We start from the raw sequence: 20,070 nt of genomic DNA, 5'->3' as shown, positions 1-20,070 counted from the left end.
AGAAACTGAGAATTTATAGTCAATTTTATGCTGACATATCAATATTCCTCACCTGCAGTTTACATTTTTAAGTAAGATGTGGGGGGAAAAAAAATCTAGTTTGTACTTTGGAGCTGGGACTGAAATGGCTAGGTTAGAGTCAGAGTCATTTAGTCTCCAGCATAGTGGAAGAAAGAAGAATCCAATGATACTGACCTGGCCCCTGGATCTGGAAATACATTCCTCAAAGCCTACAATATGATGTTATCTACTTTGAAGAAAATTTATACTTAGTGCTCAAATACAAGCGGTACAAGCAGGAAGACAACTCTGAAAATTAGTTTGACCAGTATCTCCAAAGAGTGGAGAAAAGGATAGAAAAATTTAACCAACTAATTGCAATGTTAAGTTTCTAGAGCTTCCATGTGACACTGACTCAAATTTGTTTCAGTTTATAAGTCATGGTGCTGGCCAGAAAGTGGTTGCCATTGACTGGGCAGAGGAAAGGGGGGCATCCCCATCTGATAATCCATTTGTTTTTACAGAGTGAGCTCTCAAACCCTGAAACTCCTGAAAAGTGCCTGTACCTCCAGTAGAAAAGTTTCTACTAGCTGTAAGCCATTCAGGTGAATAACAAGCAGGGCCAAAACAAGAGACAATTTTAAGTTCCTATCGCAGGACTTCAAGTTATATTTATGGGAGGATCTGAATAAATTAATTCAGACCCCAACGTTCCTCTTTTCCCTAGGGCAATCTGCTACTACACCTAAATGCAACATACTCACACCACCTTCCTTGCTGCTGCTTCTGATGGCAAAAAGGTATACTTGAAATCTGCCAAACAGCTAAACTAAGCGACATGCCAGTGTGGTGCAAGTATCTAAACAGAGACTGAATTTAGCCCATAAAGTGTTTTCCTTCAACTTTGGCACAAGGTCATTAGTGAGCAAAGTTTCCACATCTGTGATCTGCAACACTGTTGAACTGTTAAGACTTTAACACTTAAAACAGAAATACATAGAAGCATCAGTAGGGATGCTGGAGGTTAAAAACCAAGCCTGTTCATGGTTTTTATGAAGATGGGGCAGTAAGAAAGCCTATTAACCTGTTTTTATAAAATAAATTATTATTTATTTCAGAACAATATAACTGAACCAAATATTTAGAGTAAAAAACCAAACACTAAACAAATAATCACATCTGGAGATAGTCTGAAAGTTTCTCCCATGTTACTATAGTCAAGCCATGCTCACGACAATTTCCTTCTACTTAGAAAGGTAACTTTTTAGCTGGCTAGGATCGGTTATGGCACCTTCTGTGTTTTGTCACAAAGGAAATTATTTTTAGGAATTCTGGAAGGTTTCTCAGCAAAAATAAAGTATGTCATGGGCATGAAATGGGGAGGGGGAAAAAAAAAAGGTAAAGAAAAACATTTATACTTCTCATACTCCTTTATTATACCAATAATAGTTCTTAAAAAACATTTTCATAGAATTTTGTATCTGTTGCAGTGATGTGTTCTTATATTTGTAAGTGGAAATAACGTTTTCAAAAAATAATCACTTTTTGAAAGAATTAATGGCTGTCAAAACACCAGTGGCTAACAGTGCTAGACACTCTGTGAGTTTATAATCAATCAGTTCAACATTTTCTACTATGTTAGTTTTTCTATGACTTAATGACTGATTTTCCTTCTCACAGAATGACTTTGAACAAGTGGGAAGTAAAATCTTTACATAATAGCAGGTAAACATAGCCGATGATTTTAGTCTCAAGGTCAGATTCCTAGAATGCATGTCAAGCCATTTTCTACAAAACGATGCAGTGCTTGCCATAACTGATATACTGTCATATTTTGTGTACTTAATTCTTTAATCAATCAATTATTTTCTGGTTTTGAGAACTATATATGGTCTAAAACCATACTGTACTAGGAATTCCATATATCACTGGTGTGTGAGACCATACCGGACACCATGTGGGTTTTTTATTGTATTTGGCCACACATGCAGTGTGAACTGTTAACTTTTTGTATTTCTCCACTTACTTCCCTCTCTTCACATTTTTAAGCTGTTCTGCTTGAAGGTATATACTAAAACACCACTACGGACCAATCTGAAAAAAGCATACATTTCTAGCACAAAAATGTATGAAGCTTAAATTGGGCAAAGTCCTCTTAAACCGCAGCTAATTATCCCTTGCTGAAGAGTCAACATCCTTTTCTAAAGGTGCCTAACTGGGACAGCTAAACATCCAGATGCCTGGCCTACTACCTCAGCTCAGCAGCAAAGCCTCTGTTTTAATAGGAATGGCTCAGGTGCTGTCAGAGTATTTATGGTGTATCCATATCATACTGGTTTGTACCTTCTTGCTTGCTGGAACTTTAGTCTTACAGCACACGTACTAGTTTGCACCTGGATTCTCTTCTGGAAGTACACAAGTACTTGTTTTGATGGAGAAATCTCCTCACAGACTAGAAGCAGCATCAAGGTCCTCTATTAGGTCAGGAACACCCTGCTCTCCCAGCCCACCTGTCTTTCAAGAGCCTCCCCAAATGCCTTGCATGCCCTCCCACATCCCACAGCTCAAACTTAGCATCATGCTGCAAAAACGTACCTCAAGCAGGCTGCAAAGCCTCTTTAGTATAAACACAGTAATGGATACAGATACAGGCACAGTGCCAGCATCAGGAGCAATCAGAGTACGTAAGAATGACTAGACGGGAGCGGAGTACATACTAGACAGACTCACGTTACCAATGCACGAAAGACAATGCCATGGCAGGACCACTTCATGACATGACTGCTAATACACAGTGTCAGTGCGATTCAGCTGCCTCCAAAGGATGGTGACATGTACAGAATGAACTTGAACCCAAGCACGTTCTTTGGTCCAATGAACAACATAACTAATGAAGAGTCTAGCCTTATAGTACCCAAATAATGCAGACAGCTCTCCCCAGTATTTTGGAGAGGGAAGAAATATCTAACAGAGTAGCAGCACAGCTGTCAGGTCACTAGTCAAGAGGAAGATGCACACACTTTAAAGAGGAACTGAACCCTTACTTTTCTAGACAGTAGAAAGTTATTTAATGAGCAGATTGCATGCAAGAAGTAGTTTTTTCCCCAGTACTACTCTAGCCAGGCTGTTGCAAATAAGACAACATAATGCTATGCAAATGGTGATGGGACTGGAAAGACAGAAACAAGCACAGAGAACCTAACTTATTAGCGATGCAGCTATGGTACAAGGAAGGAGCAGTATCTCCAAACCAGTCTTCTCTAAGTTAAACTAACACAGTTCAACTGACTAAAGCCTCTGAAAGGCAAGCCACAGTTTTCTGCCTGAGTCCATTTCTAAAACATTTGCAAATTAAAATATCAAACTAATCCTACTTCCAGGAGCAATTCTTCTATAGTTCTGGGAAGTAAAAAGAGGAAAGATATGAGCACAGAATCTAAATTAAAGTCTAGGTCTCTCTTCTGGAAAAAATAATATTCACACAACAAAATAGATAAGAGGTTTAAGAAATCTTAAGACACCTTTTGCACTTACTATAGCCTTCATTCTTCTTTTTTTGCTGGATGTTGAGAGTGCACTACTAGTGCTTAAGGGACTGATGAAGTTTAATAACGTTGCTGAGGGATGTTCCTCTCAGCTCAGGCCTGGCTTTCATGGGACTGCACAAGACTATACTATAAGTATGAGAGGTATGGCAGAGCTGATGCTTAAGGCCATAAGAAACAACCTATAATGGGAAAAGTATCGAGTTGGAATGGAAGTTTGAAGGAGTAAGACCTTCTTAAAAAAGCACCCTTATAAACCTATTTCTACTGATACATATAATCTATGACACAGAAAATACCTTATGAAGTTCTTAATTTGTAATACAAAAAAGAATGAGGTCTTTTAGAAGCTAATTAAAACTGCTTCCAGTGCAAGAGAAAAACAAGGAAAAAAATCCTGAATCTATACAGAAGTCACATTTATGATTTAAGATAGATGTGTACAAGTAATTAATTTATCAGTTGAAAAATTAAAGCCCTGTGCAGAAATTATATGCACCTCTCCCTCCCACACATCTTTTTATTGCATCTTACAATAGAAAAATCTGATTGCAAGACTAACAGAGCCTGCCTTGTCTACAGACACAATGGAGAATTACAGAGACCACATCATGTGGGGTTTGTAAGGGTCCATGACGCTCTTGAAGCATGGGGAAGCAAGAAGGGCAGGACCCCATTTCCATAGAGAAATAAAAAAATCTGCTCACGGAAGCCTATCAGAGAAATTAAAGAATGAGTTAACACTGGAGCCCAAGAAGCCAGTTTCAGAGTTTATGATATGAACACAAGATAGTGAAAACCCTGCACAGCAAGGCCATGAAACCCTGTTTGAGATACAAAGAATGAACTCATCACTCAAAAAGATGGCCAAAGTAATTACACATAATGGCAATATAACCCATAAACAGATTCCTACAACAGGAATCTATGCTTCCAACTTTCTTTGCACAAAACACACCTGCCACCAGCCCTCATATAATCCACTAACTGGCATACTCTCATGAATGTTATGCATGGGATAAGGTGTGAGAGAATTTTACCTCTGAGCTACAGAAAATAATGCAGTCACCTTAAATAGTTCATATTTCACTTCCGTTTCCTTAGATATACAGTTAATACCTCAATTCCAGCTTCATCACTTCAGGAAGATCTCCAATTCTTACTTCTTCCACTTGTAGCTCATTAATAGCATCTAGGAGTTTCTGTTGATCTCCAGGATTTGTAATGCCAATCTAAATTTAAAGAGTAATTCCAAATATGATTTACTTTTAATACTTATTAGACATAATAGTAGAGTACCATTTATTGTGCAGGTTTCTAATTATTAAGAGTCAAAAGAAGTTGCTTTTAAGTTATTGCAACGAACTACAATGTATGTAACCGCATAAAAATAAAACCACAGAAATTATTCAATGATGCAAAACAAAATTACGAGAGCTGAGGAAAAGCCAAACTGAAACTGCACAGGATACTCAGAAAATCCGTTTAAGGTTTATTAAAAAAATAGTAGCAGTTTTTATAAGTACCCCTGTGTTGTTAGGATGTTATGTTCATTTATTTCAGAATCATCTCAGTCATCTCTTATAGCAAAATTACCAATCACCAAGATGGTGATACAGCATTAACTCAGAAACAAAGAATAGAAACTATCAAATCAGCATTGAATGGAGAATTTTATAGAAAGTGGCCAGATTTTAAGAAGGGCTTTTACAAGTTTTTGGGTGTGTAATTTTTTCCAGTTAGAGAAACTGGTCTCGTAAGGTATGATATCTCTTTCTAAAACCTTATTTTCTTATAGAATCTCATTTAAAAAATAAGTTACTTCTACAAAGAAATCTAGTTGGTTCACACTACCTCCAAAGCCTCAAATGATCAGAAACTAGCAAAGAGAGAGAATATGATCTGTTAAAGAGACATTCAGCTAGATGTTTCTACGATAGAATAGCCTGTAAAAGCAGCCTTTTTATAGGACAGCATATTTATAAACTCAGAACAGATTTCTCGCCTCAAATTAAGACCAAGCCTAAATACTATTCAACATCAGCTCATACAGTCCCTAAGCTCAAATCAGTTCATCTTCTATACTCCTGGCTAATGCTGCAAACAACAGAAAAGTTCTGAAGTATTGAAGGTTTTTGTCTTTTTTAGCTGAAGAAAAGCACAATTTTCTTGGGAAGATATACACTATGTATCTGAGGTTCTCCAGTGATGCCTGGAACAGAAAACATAAGTTGATGGATAACACAGCTGACAATCTCAGATTAAAGTTTACCTCATATTTAAATCCTAGGCTGAGTGTTTTCTTGCAGAACACTTAAATAAAGAAAAAAAGTAGTCCATTTGTTAAAAGGGAAGTGCTTCTGTGGCACATTCAATACTTTTCCTTGCTCATCTGACAGGCTGCTGCGCAACACAGGACTTCCGACGTTCGCAGCCCGAAGGATGCTTCTCCGCATGAGTGGAAAAAACTCATAATGCCAGCTCTCAGTATGACTTTGTTCCTAACTCTCCAGTGAGTATCTGGACTCAGCAGGACCACTCTGGAATTTGAGACCGCAAGGATCCCACAGTCTCCAAAGCTAGAACATATGGGGCTCTCACCGATGTTCTGATGACCTGAAGTTCTGCAGTCTCAGAAATCTGTAAGATGTTAGCATTTGCAGTCTCCCAGCCCTCTGCAATTATTGCAGAAAGAATTTTGAATGAACAGCTGACAATACACATCAGATCAAAATGCCAGGCAGTCTCTCTTCCTCGGATGGTGCCGAGCAGCAATTCTAGGGCAAAGAAGGTGCCTAGAGAAATGCTTGTTTTGTGCGAGACTATTGTTTCTGATGTCCAGTGTTTATCATGGCTCCATAAAACGGTCCTCCAGGTTCTCCACCAGGTGTTCAGAAATTGCAGGTAATATGTAACTATGGACTCACAAGTGTGTCTTTAAACATTTCAAAACCACGTTATAAGTCTATAGACAAGTAAGTTCTTCAGTAATGTAAAATCCCAACAAAATTAATTGGGAGTTCAACTACAGGTGTCAAGAACTTTTGAGTTTCCAATAGGTTGCTATGGGTACCTGAACAAATTGTACTCAAGTCTCTTCGGTAAATATCACTAGCAGCCTTAAGAGAGAAAAATCTGGGTTTCCTAGAAATAATTTCCTTTACTTATGTCAAGCTGTAAGTTTGCTCAATTTATTAAGTTCTGAGGTTTTCCTTGTGGAGCCCTATCTGGTATGAACTAATGTTTTCTTAATGCTTACAAAGCATTACAGCAGTCATTTCATGATGCCGAAGTAAGCTGATCTATACAAGAGCACCATGTTTACTTTTAAGTATAATTAACAAATCAAATGAGCTCTTCCAAGGACAGAACAGCAGTTATTCTTGAATATTAAAACTATCTTGCATAAAGCAGGAAATATTGTGAAGATTGGGATTGCTTTTGACTCCATATTCTCATTCCTGGAACAAGCAAATCAGGATACAGCTTTCTGACCAGTGTAGCAGGAGGACATTGTACTTTGTTTCCTTATAAATAAAGCAGAACTTCATCCTTCTGCAAATGGATCAGTGACGGAGGACCACCACATCTTGAAGATACGGTTTAGGAAGTAAGGAAGGTGATAAAAGTCATCACAGGTAAAGCCTTCCACCACCACAGTAATTCTGAATTCAGAGGCACCAGGTGCAGAACTTATAGAGAGAAAGTAGACAGACCAGTCCAAACTACTTCCCAAAGCAGACATAGTTTCCATTCCTAGACCATCTCTGCTGAACATGAGGGTTACCCAGAACCTGACTATTCACATAGTGATGAATGCGTGGAACAAGCACAGTGCAAGACGACCTTCTTCCTTATGGATAAGCAAGCTTTTAAATTGGTGTTGGTTCAATTACACTCTGCAGTCCAAATAATGCAAATATTATTGTGAAGTGGCCATGTGTTTAAGAATGCACAAGTGTGGTACAAGAACTTGCTTATATCTGTAAACAAGACAATGTGCAGTCTAGATTTTGATTTTAGGCACATCAACTCTAACAACTTCTGTTTTATTCTTTAAATAAATAAACAAACAAACAAACCCTAACCCCTGAAAATCCACGCCCCAAACTCATGCTCCAGCACCAACATGACTTTTCTGTCATCTTTTAGATGGAAATGAAAGAAGCAGCGAGTAACAGATTGCCTCAACACATGAAAGGTGACATACTTCTCAGATAAAACCAGTGAGGTTATGCATGAACTCTTACATCCTTGCCATCTTGCCCAAGTGGCCACTGTTTTTAATAACCTGATGATTTTCTGCCAAATATTAAATGCTTTTTTGCAGGGAAGGGGGACAGAAGAAGAAGAGTCCTGAAACTGTGATATGGAAGCACACAGACCAGATAATTCTCTAATGATGTAGTTATATTTTGAATTTTGATGTGTCAACTTTTAATTATGCATTCTCAAATGCAGAACAGGATACCAATTTCTCTTATTCTAAACTAATAAACATGTGAGAAAGGAAACATCTTAGTCCTAAATGCATCAAGAAGTAAAATTACTTCTGTTGCTTTCTTGTGAGACAAACGCTCAAAAAAGATCCGAGTGTTACAAGTAGCACAGAATCAGACAAAAACCTCCAAATGTTGAATAGACATGTCCCAGTATATTGAACAGACTTGTCTCAGAATGGAAGATTTTATAAGCTTAAGGAATGCAAGGATTTCAGCTTGAAAGAGTCATTGTTTAGGCTCTGTTGTAGAATACAGATAAAGATATTTACAGAAAAAATATCTTTCTGATATTGTTTGATAGAGGAAAGTGTATCATGTTAGTGACAGGATTTCTCCCCAGTTCTCTGGATACAGAGCAGCTTGGTTCAGAGGCATCCATCAGAGGTCATCATTAATCTTTGCAGTAATAAGATCCAGGCTCTTTACAAGAGCTGGCTGTTAGTTGAAGATCTGCCATCACACTAAAAACTTTCAACTCTGGAGTTACGAGGAAACAGATTAGATTTGTTCTATCAGCAGTGTGGGGAGAAACTGTTAGTAGAGCTCCAAAACTAGACTGCATCAAGAATTTAGGGTAACTTATGAAGTGCTAATAAGCCAGGAGTGTTATATCATTTTTTAAATTCTCAATTGAAGACTCACTTATTAATTCATGTCCATGCGCAAAGCATAACTTGTTTTCCAGGAACTAAGAGGCAGAGCTCTTGCAGAGCTAAGAGGCAAAACAATTCTGTTCCTATACATATTATCTTCCTGTGCAAAAGCAGCTGATCCACGTATTTATTTCAATTTGTCCAAAAAAGCTCTCTTTGTAATAGGGAGCCCCAAACATGTTAGAAGACTGAAACAGAAGTTATCAGTTTGTGTGAAATTATACCTCTTCAGTGAAGGAACCGGAAGGCTTAGCCATTCCCCAAAGTCCACAATTCTCTCCCCTTCCCCCAGTGGCCCCTGGACAAAACCAAGTAACGATTACAACATTAAAACAGGCGATAAATACGAATATATACTCAGTCAGATTTGCAGTTTAATGCAATTATGACCAAGACAGCAGGTCACACAGTGATGAGAAGAAAGCCACAAAAATCTCCTTTTAAGAGCAAAATTCCTGTCAATGGGGGCTTTAGGATTCATATAAAGCCTACACCAGGATGCTGTCCAATGGGCACGATCTGAGGCTTCAGAAAAGCAGTAACATGAGAACATGCTCACATGCCTTACAATATTTAGGTCTAAGTGAACTCTTAAAAACGTCTTCATTGACAAAGCCCCCTATACATGCACGCTCTGAGAATAAAGAATTACTTCCGAGCTCTGTCAAAACACCGAAACTCTACTCAGTTACAAGACAAAACTTCATGCAAAACATCGTTGTAACACCAACTCTGAAGGAATATTAACATCTGTATGCAAACATTGGTTCCAGCTGCTAGAACACATGCCTCCTCGGTACAAGAATAGGGGGGAAAAAGCTGACATGAGGACATGACTAGCATCAGTAGCAGGGAGTGGGCTTGAAGCAGCTATTTTAATGACGCGCCTTTGGTATCCCAGACCAGGTACAGAATGCTCAGAAGAATCCTGCGGCCTGAAGTACTTCCATTGATCAAAGGAGACTCCTATAATTGGATTTTATTATGGCATCCTCCTGTAAGCCATAATGTAAGTCTCATTTCCCACAGGAATAACTCCACGAAGACTAAGGAAAAGCAACCACCCTATCTCAACTGGAAACTGAAACCTTGCAATAATGCACCACTTACTCCTGGATAACAGTGAAATACCAACCTTCCTAGCTGCAGTAAACTGTAAGAAACCAAATCTTCTCTCCTTCTCTTTTTTTTTTTCTCCTCATATTCCACACAAACCTATGTGGGATATGAGATTCCACAATGTAAGAGAGCTCGTTTTTCCAACAAAAATTACCACCTCACAAAGGAGGACCACATTTAAAGTAGTTGTTGAGGATTATCTACTGCTAATCCTAGCACTGATTTTCTTTCACGGAAAACATAATTAAATACTAAAAATGGTAACAACTAAAATTTAAAACGGAACTACCTCCTGCTCACCCCAACTCCCACATCATTGCAGCAAAGATACTGGGGACTTCCACTTCATAGTCAGTTCTAGGCAGAGAATATGCAAGAAATCAACTCAGAATTCAAGGCTGATCTGTGGGATTACATACTTTAGAAAAGGTCTGTCTATATTCACATTAAAATTCAAGAAGTTGCAGAAGATTCTGAAAACAGATCTTAAAATAAGAAAAAGAAGTCTTTACAAGGTTAGGCATTTATAAAGAGAAGTTAAGACATTAAAAACATTTAAGAAAGAGAAGAGAGCTAAAATAAGTTCTAATGTAGTAAACTGACCTGTATTAACTCATCTTTTTGCATGATCAGAAGTTGTCTTAAAGCTACATCTCTTTCCTGTATAAAACACAGGGTTTTCTGCCATTAAAAAGAATTTCAGAAGAAAACACTGTTTTCACTTAATTTTTTTCACTTATGTTTTTCTTCAGTTTTCAGAAATAAAAACAGCTACACAACACCATTATCAAAGCAATGAAAGACTTCTCTAGTTTAGAAACATCACATGTTGCGACTACTGCACATAATAAAAATTAAGCAATCCAATCCAGTCCATTGCCGTTTAACTTAATTCTTTACATATAAACTTCTGTTTAATAAATTTATTTGAATTAATTTAACAAATTTATTTGAATTAATATACTAATAATGATAGAACTTTTTTTGATACTGTAGGTACATTTTGCTTTCATGGATTACTTTACAGATAGCAGATACACCACAAACTTACCTTCAATAATCCTATTATGTGTTCTAAACCAAGACCATGTAAAAACACTTCCATGTCATCAAAAGTTGAATACGAACTGTAAATATAATTAATGAGATTCAAGATGAAAACAGTGGAAATTAAAAAAAAAGACACCCAGAACAAAATACTATAGAAAAGCTCCCCAGACGAAACACTGGGGAGCAACCTAAAGTCGTATACACCTACTGATGACAGTAGTATCTCATAAGCATCATGGGATACAATTCAATCTATCAAAATTTTATAAATGGCTTTTCTGTTTAATGAGTTGAATTGAGCCTAAAGGGAATGATTTAATAAACAGATGTCATTTTAAGTAGCAAAATGTTCCAACTGAATCTTAAAGTTGGGTCGCAAAAGCCTGAAAAATTTGGAAGTGGGGCTAAGGAAGATAACTATGTATTCTTATCAGATAACATTCATATAAATTGGATTCAGCCCACAACTGTTACCCTTCCGGTTCCATTTGAACCAAAAAAGGTTATCAAGAAAACAAGAATGTCTGTAATTAAAGATAGCGGAAATTAGCCAGGTAAGAAATCTGTTGTCAGAAGACTACTGTTCAGAAGGTAGACTGAGGAAGTAGTATAACCCACTGCAGGTTCAGAGTTTAACATTTATAAAGAAAGGTAAAATATCCGTTTTGATTCCCTACCCTACCAAAAGATAAAAAAAAATAAGGGGAAAAAAATACCTAAACAGCTTTTAACAATCAGATGAACAACTGTAATGAACAAAATCAAACCAAAAAGCAAATTGTACAAAATGCAGAAAGGACTACTGCAATTGCTACAGCGAATCCTTTGCCAAAAGTTAAGAGATAGTTTGCTCTTATTGTAGGCCCTGAAATGAAGGTTTGCCTCCTTTTCACATCAAAGACTTAAAGAGCTCCTATTAAATTTTTTTTTTTTTTTAAAAAAAAAAAAAGCAAGCAAGCAAACAATACCCTCCCCCCTGCCCCGCCCCCTTCCCCCCCAAAAAAACCCAACAACCCAAACAAATCTCTCTGAAAATTGTTCTGAATACATAAGAAAATATTTCAGGTTTGCATATTAAGAATCTTGCATTCTAGGATATCTAGTATTTAAGTATACTTATCCCTTTACGAGGATGGACACCCTAAATCACATATGAAGACATTTATGCAACTTCCACACTGTAACAAGTCAATAATTCTGTAAGCATGCCTTCTACCAGCAGGCAAAATATAAAAAGAGTTTAAAATAATTTTAATAGAGTTTAAAGCCATCATCCCTACCATGAAGTTGTGTAGAATTTTGTTAACCTTTGCCCAATTCCTCCCCCCTCAACACACAGACAGCAACAACCAGTCTTTGAAGTATGCAATTCCCATATACATCCAAACATTGTATGTACAGTCAATGCCCCTCAGCTGGCAAGAGGAGACAGCGTGTGAATGACCTGCAGTGATGAAATCTTTTTATTTAGGCATTCAAAGTGCCCAGTTTGCAAACGTTTTGGGAGTCCTTGGGTAACTCAAGACTTTTGGTTCTGCTAAAGGTGCAAGGAAAGGACATTTTTGCCCAGGATCAACGAAAGGGCTATTCAGCATCCAGACAATAACTTGAAAGCCCCTGAACCAGAAAAGAACCTAATCCAGGAGCTGAAGAAAGCAAATTCCTGACAGGTATGTGCATTTCCTTGTATAGTCCAGGGCTCTGGAGCCAGGACAATTGTCTAACTAGGACAGCAGACAGCAATGACTGAAGCTACACTCACTACCTAAGGATGACAAAAGGATGACAACAGCAAGGATGACAAGTTATACTCACTGACCCTGCATGGTGGGGCACAACTGATACCCAGTACCAGATGATGCAGTTGGAGCAACTGAGAGAACAGGGACTGAGAAGACAACTGGCAATGCCTGTGATGAAAATTATGCAGGCAAATGGCAGGAAGGAGGCATTCAGCTCAAGGAACTATGATGGAGTAAACACAGGTATCAGTGTACCTCTTGGCTATCACTAGATGAAAAAAACCCAACTCACTAGGGGGTGGGTATGTGTGTGTGCGGAAACGGATAAGCTATATTTTTAAGAACAGGCATTTAACAGCCAGACATCTGGTATACTCCAGGGGACTGTTTCCTGAAACCAAGAGTTCTAGTAATTACCAGAAATGCTCAAGGTTATGAAACATCAGAACTAGCTATTGTTAATATAAAATTCCTTGAGCTTGATAGAAATGCCTGTTCATACAAACAAATCAGTTGCTCATCTGATGCAGAGAAAACCAACAGAGTTTAGAAAAAAACTACTGAAACATTGTGAAATCCTGGAAGCCCAAGAATTGTCTAATACAGAATTACATTTGCATAGCTAGACATCTGGCTGCCACAAAGTATTTTAAGTGGGCTTCAGGATTTCAGTATCTTATTTTAAAAGCTTATCAAGATTACCCAGACACGGGTAGAATGTCTTCTAGCCACCGTCAGGTTTCAACAGCACTAAATCCATTTGGATAACTGCTGCATAGTGTTAGTTTATTATTATACCAGAAAAAGCCTGGGAAACTTCCTAAATAATCTAAACCTATTAAAAATAAGAGAGGTATCTGTTCTAACACTGAGGTCGTTAAGTATAGACTCTATCCAGCAGTATGAATCTTTGTGAAGAGTACTAGAAGACCAATCTATTTAAAAGAATGTCACCTTCATGGCAAGTATACAGGGACTCAAAAGATGATCCCCAAGGAGCAGACAGATCCCATGGGAGATGTGGTTCATAGATGGGAAGATATGCCCAGACCAATGCCTTCAGGAATCTACGAGTAGCAAGATGCAAGAACAAAGAGGACAGCATAGATAATTGATTTTATCATGCAAAGCCTTCACCTCTCTGCTCCAAGAAGTACCTTTAAGATGACTGTGGTTGAAGCACCAGAGAATAAAAATCTGATTGACATATACATTAATCTAGCAACAGAACCTTGTGAGGCTTTGTCCGAACCGAGGTACTCTGAGACTAAGACTACCTCAATGTGAACTGCTACCTAGTGAACTGCCATCAGTCTAATGATACAAAACTATGGCATTTCAAATTCAGCATAACCTGGCTGAGCAAGGACACAAAGAATCAATCTGATCAACCAGAACAGACTACAGGCACTGGAAGTTGTTTTCTCAAGACCATGCAGCTCAAGGGGGCAAGTGGATGGTTTGTTGAGGACTTCTTAGCCAACATGTTCTGGGACAAAACCACATCAGAGGTCTTCGAAGTTTCTGAAGGAGGGGCTGATTTCAGTCATAGGACACCTGCAAGCTTCAGGGTCAGGGGCATGCTATGCAAAAAGTTCTAGAGTTTAACTGGTGTTCATACTTAATTTCGACTCTCATATCTGCAAAAACAAAGAAAAGGGCATAGCTCTTCCTGGTGGCATGAAGCTGCAAACAGGCATTCAGTGAAAGCATCAAAAATTTAACATCAAATGAAGATAACCACACAACAAGGAGTATCCAACAGGGGAGCATACAAATTTAACAAAGCTGAAATGAACTGAAGTGACATTGGACCCTGGCTCTACTATACTTTGCACCAAGAGAGAGGCAGGAAAGATCCAGAGCACGCTCTTTGTTTATAATGCAAAGGAACTTTGCAAACTTGAAAAATTAATAGTACATTAATATACTCACTGTGGACTCTTGGTAGCACTGCAAACAATACATAGTATATATCAGTACAACTTAATCATTGATATGAACAAATACAATCTCTTAGGAATGTTTGTAAGCTAAAATTACACTATGACTGTATTTACCCAACTCTGTGGTCAGGGACAGCTGTCAGAAATTTGTAGATAGCCTCTTGCTTAATCGTTTCATGGTATCTCCCTTGCAAGTGGCTTGCAGCCAAAGAGAGTAAACTATAAATCTGAAAGAGTCAAAATGAATTAATTATTATTCAATCTCAAAATGCATAAAGAAATACACAGAAATAAGACTATAAAGAGGTATATCATGAATTACTACTTATAGGGAACATGAAACATCTGCCACTTCTTCTCTAAAGCATACAACTACAATGAGGAGTTAAGGCTAAGCCCACAGTTTACCACGAGCATTTCTGAATTAACCAAATTCCAGCACAATGATGAACTGATGCAGAGCAAAACAGTATATATAACGTAGTCTAAAAAAGTTAGCATCTGTCACTACAGAAGCAGCAATATACCAACATACTCATTTTTGTGGTTTGTAGACAAGAGTTCTACGTACTCGAGGGAGGAAGTTGTCTAAAGAACATGAGGCATACAACTATTTTAATGTCTCCATTTCCAGTGCATATATGGACCCAACATTTAGCAATTTACAACTAACAATCTAAGTTAACTATATCTGACAGACAGGGATTCTTTCAATTGGTTAAAGAAGCAAGCCTTCTGCCAGACATCACTATGCATCAGTGATGGATTCCAGAAACTAAATTGCCCCTGTGTGAGTTTTGAGATAATTACTAGAAAATTCAGCAAAACAAGTAGAACCTCAATAAACCTAAAGGAATGGTGAAACCACTTTCCTGAAATTCAGGTGACTAGCCAGTTTTATATACATATAGACATACACATATGTATGGTGGGTTGATCCTGGCTGGCAAATAAGCCCCTACCCAGTTGCTGGCTCACTCTCCCCCACCAGCATGGGGAAGAATCAGAAGGGTAGAAGCGAGAAAAAATTAATGGCTTGAGATACATACAGTTTAATAAGCGAAGGGAAAAAAACCCAAAAACCTAAGTGATGCCAAGGCAGTCACTCACCACCTCCCACCAGTAGGCCAATGCCTGGCCAGCCTCCGAGCAATGGCTACTTCTGAAAAACTCTCCCCACAATTTTATTGCTGAGCATTACGTTATGTGGCATGGAGCATCCCTTGGGTCAGTTGGGGTCAGCTGTCCTGGCTGTGCTCCCTCCCAACCTCCTGCTCACTCTCAGCCTACTCGCTGGGGGTGGGGGACAGAGTGAGAAACAGAGAAGGCCTTGATGCTGCACAAGCACTGCTCAGCAATAGCTAAAATATTGGTGTTTTATCAACACTGTTTTGGTCACAAACTTAAAACACAGCACCATACAGGATGTTAGGAAGAAAAATAACTCCACCCAGTACAATATGCAAGAAAAATATCTCCCCTCCCAGATAGTTTCTGCAGACATAGTCTATATGACAGCCCCTTGGCCAGTCAACAGCTTGAAGAGCAGACCCCCAAGCTGGAAGAAGCTCATGACCATTAAATATCTCAATACCATCTGCAAGACTTTGCAGTAACTGTGTGAAAGTTAGCGCTTCACAGGTCAAGAGGCAAGACCCACCTCTCAAGTGTGAGGAGCCTGTATTCTCTCCACGTCAGAGAAAGTCGTGTTATAAGATCATATGGCCGCAGCCTGCTGAACAAGTCATTTATCAAAGGCAGAAAGCATCTGTAGCCCCTTTCAGTAACCTGAGCTAACAGATCGCTGAGCCTCAGACACTGATATTGCTAGCCTACACTGACAGCTTTGTGCATAGTTATCATTTTTCCTCCTGCCTAGCTCTGGAATCAGGGAGGGGAGGGGAGGGAATTACAATTCACTAGAGTGAGTTACACATTTTTGAAGAGCCACTGCAAAAAGCCACATCATTGGTAAGAGCAACTCAAAGCAAAATACACAGAAATCTGGTCTGATTGATCCACCATGCATCATCTGGTAACAGCAGTAAACAGATTTATTTTAGGAGAATATATATTGTCTTCAGCAGCTCTCTACATTGATAATTAATGGCTGCTCTTCCAATGATCTGATGACCGATTTACACTATTTTACACCTTCTTCCCTCCCAAGAATGGATTTTGAAGATGACCAGTACCAACTCCCCCCCTTTTTAGCTTTAGCCTTTTCACTTCCAAATTCAATCAGTTTTAATCAGCAAATTAGTTTGATATCTGCATTCTTTCACACACTTTGGCAGACAGGAAAAAACCAACACATTATTTTTCTACTTCTCATATCAACATCATTAACATGAATAATCCCTTGTTCTGTATTCTAAATCTGAAGTCAACGATTGTGCAAAAAAAAAAAAAAAAAAAAAAGAAGTTCCCAAAGCATTACTATATAGCATTTAAAGCCCTGTGAAAAGTTGGGATATAGCAGTCTATATAGATGTAATAGCACAAGTATTCAACTAGCTGCTATAATTTAGTTATTAAAGTAACACTTCCACAGAAAATTACACAATTAATGAACAGATTTCTGAGGCAAAACACAGAATTTGCGTTTCAAAGAGAAATGGAATTAAATACCTCTGAATGTTTATTGACTTTTGCTAGCTCTGCTGCTGTTTTCTCATCCTTAGTCTGTAGATTTTTGTCAGCTCCCAGCTCAAGCAACTTAAAAATTACACTTTTATGTCCATGCTGTGCTGCCCATATTAATGCCTGCAAAGAAAAACTTCATTTTACCAAGTTTACATATGGAGCAAAAAAGAACAGAGGTTCAATCAATAATGCAACCTTCACAAGTTCTTACATGGCAGAATCTGGAGACAAAGACAAGTAATGCAAAAGAATCTCAAAGTGCTGTTAAAGCAGAAGAATATACCAATGAGTATTTCTCAGAAAGTTGTACTTAGAAACAAGTTTGTGGGTTCTTGCTTTTTAAAATTTTTATCATTAATTACAACACACAGAAGTAAATCACTTACTGAATACCCATTTTCATCTTGGGCATTTATGTGTGATCCATGAGCGACAAGAAGAGCAACAACCCGAGGATAGCCTTTTCTAGCTGCGTACATCAGCGGTGTCATTTGTCTCCTGAAAGTAAAGGGGACAGGTGAGAAAAATTATTTCAAGATATCAAAATCCAACTGCATTATCAAGTAGAGCACCTCAATCCTGTAAAGATTCTCTGTTCTGTAGAAGAACTAAGCAGAGGATGAAAGCCCAAGACAGCACATTCACGCTTCAGCACAAGGGTCAACTTAACAGAATATACAGATTCAGGAACTCTTTTACGTCCAAGTAGCAATTTAAAAATACTTTACGAGTTGGGATTTATTTTCTGATTGAAATGAAGTCAAGAAGACAATTGTTGTCCTCAACAAGAAGGAAACTTAAAGGAAACTAAACAAGTCTCTTCCAGGAGTTTAGAATATAGACCTATAGTACTTCTGGGAGAAAAATTAAAAAAAAAAATACATCAATGTTTTATTACCTCCAAATTCAAGTAGCGCATTAACACACAAATAACCTTAACACGTCCCCGCTATGAAACACGGTAGCTTGGTGACTAAACCATTTCTGTTTTGGTTCTGAACTACACAAAACCAGTTTTTAAAGACCATCTCTCCTGCTGCTACCACAGATCCAACAGCAGGCCTCTCATTTAGCACATAGACCAGCTTAATGAGAAGGGAATGGGCATAACTGTAGATCACAGTTTTCACCCTACTAAAAGCAGGGGGAAAAAAAAAATATCAGCAAATCACCCGTTTTTTTCCCCTCAATTTAAAAAAAAAGTGGAAGACGCTTTCATTTTTTACTTCAAAAATTATTTTTAAAAGACAGCTTAAGTGACGAATTCTACATATAGTTTAATTTAAATCAAAGTTCTGAAAAGAAATATGCAGTTTTGTGGAGGTCAAGTTGTAAATCACAACTGAGTATTTAAGAGGAAGAATATTAAGAACAACAACTATGTACATACTTGCAAAACCCTCTCTGGTAAAAACAATGTTAGCAAAAGAGTCACAGGTCACACAACTCATGCCGGTGTGCACAGGTGCAGTGCAGTTGCGCAGGGTGCACACATATTATCAACATTCACACCCGCCCCCGAGAATGCTTGAGAGGAGTCTTCAGAGAATTACATACAAATACCATATTGAAAATCTTAACTTTTCAAATACGAAAATTAAATGCACATCAAAATATTTTTGTCCCTTATCCCATTTTTGTTTTCTGTTCCCAGAAGTGTATGTGTTGACGCTTTCTCTCCTCCCTATATATAAGAAATATATTACTATTTCTTACTCTTGCTGAATAAGTGAGTACTTACAGACAACACCTTTCCCATTATTCTGGGTTTTTTTTATATCCCAAAACCATGATGACAACAGTCTATTGACCTTATGCTTCTATTGAGATGCTTGTAAGATAAGCCATTGTGAATTGCTCTGAATATTTTGAAAGAAAAAAAATATTGCTCAAAAGCTTCTGCTAGAAAAGTATCTTTCCAGATGCCTGACACTTATTCTTTGGTGGAATAAGATTGGAGAATTAAAAAAAATGTATATTGGAGGACAAAGATGTGGAGTTTCTGGTCACTATGAAGTAATCAGATTTAAGCTAAAATATTTTACTAGTGATGTTCAATTAAAATTTATTGTATCTTAAAATGCAATATTTTTTCCTGAAAAACTATATATTTCTTTTAATGTACAGCTCTGTGTCAAAAATCTGCTGTCAGAAGATTATTCTGTCTTGTTAGGATATACTTGGGGGACGATCGCTCTTTCCAATATTGTGTTTCTTAATAGAAACCACTAGAGGGACCCCGAAAAGCATATGTATACCAAAGCAGCTGTCTTAAAATAGACTTCCTGCCTCCTTCCAGAGTACTGCTAGAACCAAGGCTTTGCTCATCTTTCCTTGTTATTGCTCATTCACAAAAGGATAATGTTTTGTCTTATGCAAACACAGTTAAAAGTACACTGAAAAAAAATGCAGTCATATTACAAATTTGAAAGAGCCTTTTGATAGGGGAAAAAATCAATTACTTGGAGATAAGCAAAATGAAAGGTAACCAGGCCTTCAAGACATACAGTCAATAAGAGAAAGGAACTTGGTAATGAAATGAAAAGTCTTGCATCAGTCTAACTAATTCGTTTTAGTCCATCAACACTGCAAAAGCAGAAGTTCTGACTGAATATAAGGAGAAATTTTTACCATGGGGCACAGTCAATCAGTGCAACTGGTTGCTCAGAGAAGTTTTGTAGTCTCCATCTCTGGCGAGTTTCAAGACCAGATGAAAATCTAGCCCAATGTCATAGCGGAGGTGGCTTTAAGGAAGAAGTTGGACTAGAGACCTCCTGAGGTCCCTTCTGTCCTGAATTACCTTGTGATCCTATGAAGATTACTATAAAAACAGAGAAAAATACTCCACAATCTGCCCCTGTAACTTA

The 20,070-nt window shown here is 37.9% G+C and overlaps 1 protein-coding gene across 1 annotated transcript in view; it reads right to left on the bottom strand.

Annotated features, from left to right (window-relative positions):
• The window catches only part of ASZ1 (ankyrin repeat, SAM and basic leucine zipper domain containing 1), a 41,513-nt gene that overhangs the window by 3,221 nt on the left and 18,222 nt on the right, over positions 1 to 20,070 (bottom strand). Inside the window, exons 5-10 of the mRNA XM_075151393.1 lie at positions 17,590 to 17,701; positions 17,189 to 17,323; positions 14,672 to 14,784; positions 10,871 to 10,946; positions 10,423 to 10,479; positions 4,665 to 4,777 (exon numbers count right to left, since the gene is read on the bottom strand). Of these exons, the coding sequence (XP_075007494.1) occupies positions 4,665 to 4,777; positions 10,423 to 10,479; positions 10,871 to 10,946; positions 14,672 to 14,784; positions 17,189 to 17,323; positions 17,590 to 17,701 (606 nt within the window). The remainder of the gene's footprint in view (positions 1 to 4,664; positions 4,778 to 10,422; positions 10,480 to 10,870; positions 10,947 to 14,671; positions 14,785 to 17,188; positions 17,324 to 17,589; positions 17,702 to 20,070) is intronic.

Source organism: Calonectris borealis, chromosome 1 (genome assembly GCF_964195595.1).
Source record: "Calonectris borealis chromosome 1, bCalBor7.hap1.2, whole genome shotgun sequence".
Classification (NCBI taxonomy): Eukaryota; Metazoa; Chordata; class Aves; order Procellariiformes; family Procellariidae; genus Calonectris; species Calonectris borealis.
The sequence above is the reverse complement of the archived record's forward strand: the minus strand, read 5'-3'. Positions and strand labels throughout refer to the sequence as shown.